This window comes from Haplochromis burtoni, unplaced genomic scaffold, assembly GCF_018398535.1.
Source record: "Haplochromis burtoni strain Fernald_Lab_line unplaced genomic scaffold, NCSU_Asbu1 Contig_154, whole genome shotgun sequence".
NCBI lineage: Eukaryota > Metazoa > Chordata > Actinopteri > Cichliformes > Cichlidae > Haplochromis > Haplochromis burtoni.
Window position 1 is genome coordinate 430,459 of NW_024582515.1, and position 4,544 is coordinate 435,002.

A 4,544-nucleotide genomic window follows, 5' to 3' on the forward strand; every position below is an offset into this window, starting at 1 on the left:
TCCAAACGGGACACAAAAAAAAAAAAAAAAAAAAAAAAAAAAAAAAAAAAGACTACACGCCTTTGATCTCAAGACTTAAAACAAAAAAGACGTTCATCTGCAAAATTCCTGAAATAATTTTGGAATTGATGCACTAATCAGCACCACAACTGCATTCTAAGATATTTTATACCTTTCAGCTGCAATGTTTCTCACCACCAAAAAAAGCTGGGAAAAACATGCGTTTCTAACCCGTTCATCCAGCCAGGACTGCAAAAGACAAAGCAAAACAAAAGCACATTTTAATTTTAGGCCTTGGCAAGTTGATGTTTCCTCGCTGATATTTGCTTTCCCAAACAGGCATCAAGGAGACCAATATTTAAAAGCAAACCACAGCCGACAAACATTTCTCTCCAAATCAAAAGCATCTGACAAACGGTCGCACTTCATTTTTGTGTCAGTCCGTTGAGGCTCACTGACTTTTTACAGTGCAGAAAAACCTCTAAAAGAGCATCTTGTTTGACGCACATCACACCTCGGAGCATTGTGAGCACGCTCGTGTTTGCACTCGGCCGTCCACATTTGGAGAAAATTAAAACAAATGAAAACCAACACTTCATTTCTGATGTTATTGCTGGTAATGAAGCACTGCTGTGATGCTTTCAGAGTCCCCCCCCAGCTTTCCACCCCTTCCTCCCCTCTCGTCGCACACCTTCTCCGTCCCCTCCAGAGACTTTGGCTTAACAAAATACAGACGAGATGGCAGTGAACGCAGATTCTGTGTTACAGCTCGTACATCAACCAGCAATGGAGTTTTGAGCAGATGGGTGAAGTTTGGAGGTGCACAGTCATGCCAGAACAACTCAATATTTAGGATTGTTGTTACTCTGAAACAAACTGGTTGTTTTTACGTGTGCCAAGGGACTCATCGTTTGCCTTAACACATCATTTGCTTCGCAAGGGCAGCTGCACAATGATAAAAAGCCCTAAGCTGACTTATATTAGGCGTGTTTCTCGAATCCACTGAAGTCAAAAAGGTACACTTAAGGAGTGCTACTGAGGATGTGATGTCACATGCCAGACTAGGAAAATAAACTCCACAAAACAAACTCAAGCCAGACGAGCAAATGAAAACTACTAAAATAGTGAACAAATACAACGTGTTACATCACGGAATAAATCTTCAAACTCATGCAGAAACCAAAAGCACACTAAATGACTCTTGATAAGAAAAAAGAAAAAGAACTGTGACACCATTAAGTTATATAACTGAGACAACCATGTTTTGCTTGCTTAATTCAATCTCAGTTTACTTCCTCCATTTCCCAGAATCCCTTTCCAACAGGGACTGGGTGAAACTATGTTTTGTTCTAGTCCAAACTACGGCCCCAGCCTCCAATATTCCTCCAGCCCAAGGAAGAATATTGGATGATTGAATTCTTGCACAGAATAAAAATAAACATAAAGTGTAATGAGGCATTCCAGGTTCAAAACAGATCAGAACATTTTCCCAAATTGTCAGCAGTTGTCCAGATCCACAACTTAGCTTCATCCCAGCCAGTTATAGCCACACTGCACATCATTTTAATCACTTTAGATTGATTTCCAGAATTCCTGTAATTTTTCCAGAATGGGTCTAATTATGAATTTGGAAATTCTAAAAGTAGTTGAATTAATCAAACTTAAAAAAACAAAACACAACAACAATAATAATAATGCTAAACTTATTGCGTTTCAGTACATTTCAGCAATTTAAAGAACAGTTTTTTAAAAATGTATTTATGAGGTTTCAGTGAGAATATTCATTTCCAGGATGTGGAACCTGAATTTAATATCATCTGTCTTTATTTTCATCCAGAGTGCAACAAAAAGTACAAGTTTTTTTTCTTCTTTTGAACAAGAAGAAATCTAACAGCTGCGACTAAAGAGTGTAATTTAATCATTGCGCCAAAAGGAGTGTCAGTACTTTTCATACTTCATACTGTGTACAGTGACACAGTAGCATGTCATTAGCGTGAAAGCTCTCCGCTGTAAGTAAAGACACACAGGTTGGTAAAGTAATCCACCACAAAAACATTGCTAACAACAAACCTAACCATATACTCATATCACCCTGACCCAGCTGAACGTGGACATTTTAAAAAAGCTAACAAAGGAAAGGTGGCTAAAGCTAACCAGAGCTCAGAGCCAGCCGCAAGCCAGCAGCCTCGGTATAAGCAAAAGATCAAAGTGGCTACAGGAAGATTATTGAGATGAGTGAAAAAGAGAAATGGGTTGATGTCCTGTCATCTAGTGAAGTTCTAAACATCCTAGAAGATGATGTAATTACTGACATTAGCTTTATTACACAAGTCTGCTGCACCTTCTTTTGTTCGGTAATACATCAGGTGGGTGTAACTCATCTACAGGTAATTTTTTGTACCTTCTGTCAGTAGCTGAACACATTGTTTTCAATTGTTTAAATAAGTAAGAAATTTTTATTCCTAAACCAGATTTAAAGCCAAAGAGCTTTACATTAATATAAAAGAGAATAAACAAAAATCTGACACTACATTCACTCACAGTTTACATGAAATAACCCAAATTAATTTCAAATTTAAAAACAGCCACACTGAGGCTGATCTCAGGTCCCTTATGAGATTATTATACAGTTTTGCTGCAACAACAGCACAGGCATCAGCTCCTTATGAAATAAGCTTTGACCACAGGATGATCAGCAGTCTCTGAGAACTCCACTCTTAGAAAGATAAATTGGCTAAGCCCTGAAAAGAACCCTGTCTAAAGAAAATTCTTAATATAGGCAAACATCAAATCATAAAGTAAACACAATAAAGAATCTGGCGTTTTATTGCCAGATTTTGATACTTCTCTTTTAGTTTTTAGAAATCAGTCACATGGTTACAGGAAAAAATAATAAAAACAATGAGTCAGAGTGATGTTTAGGTTCTAATTAGCTTATGGTAGTTTACCTAATGAGAAAGTGTTTTTAATGGGAGTAAAAGAAGAAATAACAAGCACCTGACTAACGTCACAGAAATATCTGTGATGACGGAAATAATGGTGATAATGTGACCCAACATAGGTTGTGTCGCCTGTTCGATACATTATGTCAGTTAGATTTGTGAATACATCCTTGTCTGCAAAACAGCACTTCATGGTGCACATGCATGAGACGGACTGGATCGAGATAGGACATATGCGAGGCTGACTAATCTGCAAATTCGCGCCCCTGCCATAACACACCTCTATTGAGTTTTTCCACCTTCCTTGCAAAGAAGAACTACACGTCAAGGTGTTGCTGCAGCACACAGAGCATGTTTAGTGTGAGTTTATTAGAAACGGACACAACACTTAGAAGCCATCTAAACTGCTTCAAAGCGTAATGCACCTGTTAATGTGCATTGGTCATTTATTAGCTGACCTTCTTTGAGTTCTCAACACGAAATAAACACCGAAAGCATCGCTTTCAACTAAACTCTTGTCAGAACAGCGTTTATTGCGTATGAATTTTTCACCCACGAAGCTCGTGAATAACTACAAAAGCTTTCTTGCAAAGCATACCTTGTTTTCCGGACGAAGTCCTGCGCAAAGCAACCTTACAGGCGAGTTTAACTTCTGAATGAATCTGGGGAAATGTTTCAAGTTATTCCGCATGGGGAGCGCCATCTTTGATTATAGCTTCCAACTACGGCGGCTGTGAAAGGACAAAAAGGACAGCGGCAATTCAGAGTCAGGGCGTTTTGAAATGTGGTGGCAGGACGGGCGGCCTACGGAGGGAGGTGGAGCCCATATGAGAGCCTAATATTTAATCAGAAGTAAACAGAGATCAGAACTGGTTTGGCAAACACGCAACACAGCCTAAGGTTTATATGCAATCCTTTGCCCTCACTGTATTATACAAAAAGTGGCACCAGCAAGAAATTAAACTTCATTTTGCACCAAGCAACGTTTTAGGATGTGTTACTTTAATTTGTATGTTGCCAAATCACAACAGTTGCCTTAAGACACTTTCTATGGTAAGGTAAGGACCCTAAAAATTAGAAAGAAACCCCAACAATCCCACAACCCCCTGTGAGCAAGCAATTGTCAACAGTGGGAAGGAAAAATGTCATTTCACCAAAAAGCAACCTCCAACAGAACCAGGTTCAGAGAGGGCAGCCATCTGCTGCAAGCATTTGTGGTAAAAGCCATAATTGTACTACTTCAGTAATAGTAAGCTTGCAGAGGTTTTATCATCAAAATATATTTATTAAGTAAAAACAGCAAAAACAAAAATAATACATAAGGGCATAGAAGAAGAAACCAGCATAACATAGAAATGCTCAAATAAAGTATACTAAATTAAAACTACACTTTACCAATTACTTGAGCAAATGTACCCAACTGAGTTTAGTCACTGGTTATACTGCATCCATAGTCTGATCCTGTGATATTGGGCATTTTAAGGTAAATAAGACTCTTGTCCAGTGATACCAGTGGGGAAAGTGCATGTGCATATTTCCATTACTGAGTACTGCTTGGCCACACAACACACAACAGTGGCCAAGTTAGTAGAATCCAAAATT

At 38.6% G+C, this 4,544-nt stretch overlaps 1 protein-coding gene across 1 annotated transcript in view; it reads right to left on the reverse strand.

Annotated features, from left to right (window-relative positions):
- wars2 (tryptophanyl tRNA synthetase 2, mitochondrial) overlaps positions 1-3,675 on the reverse strand; it is a 40,295-nt gene extending 36,620 nt beyond the window's left edge. Inside the window, exon 1 of the mRNA XM_005932504.1 lies at positions 3,541-3,675. Coding sequence (XP_005932566.1) covers positions 3,541-3,645 — 105 coding nt within the window. The 5' untranslated portion in view covers positions 3,646-3,675. The remainder of the gene's footprint in view (positions 1-3,540) is intronic.
- Positions 3,676-4,544: the final 869 nt, after the last annotated feature.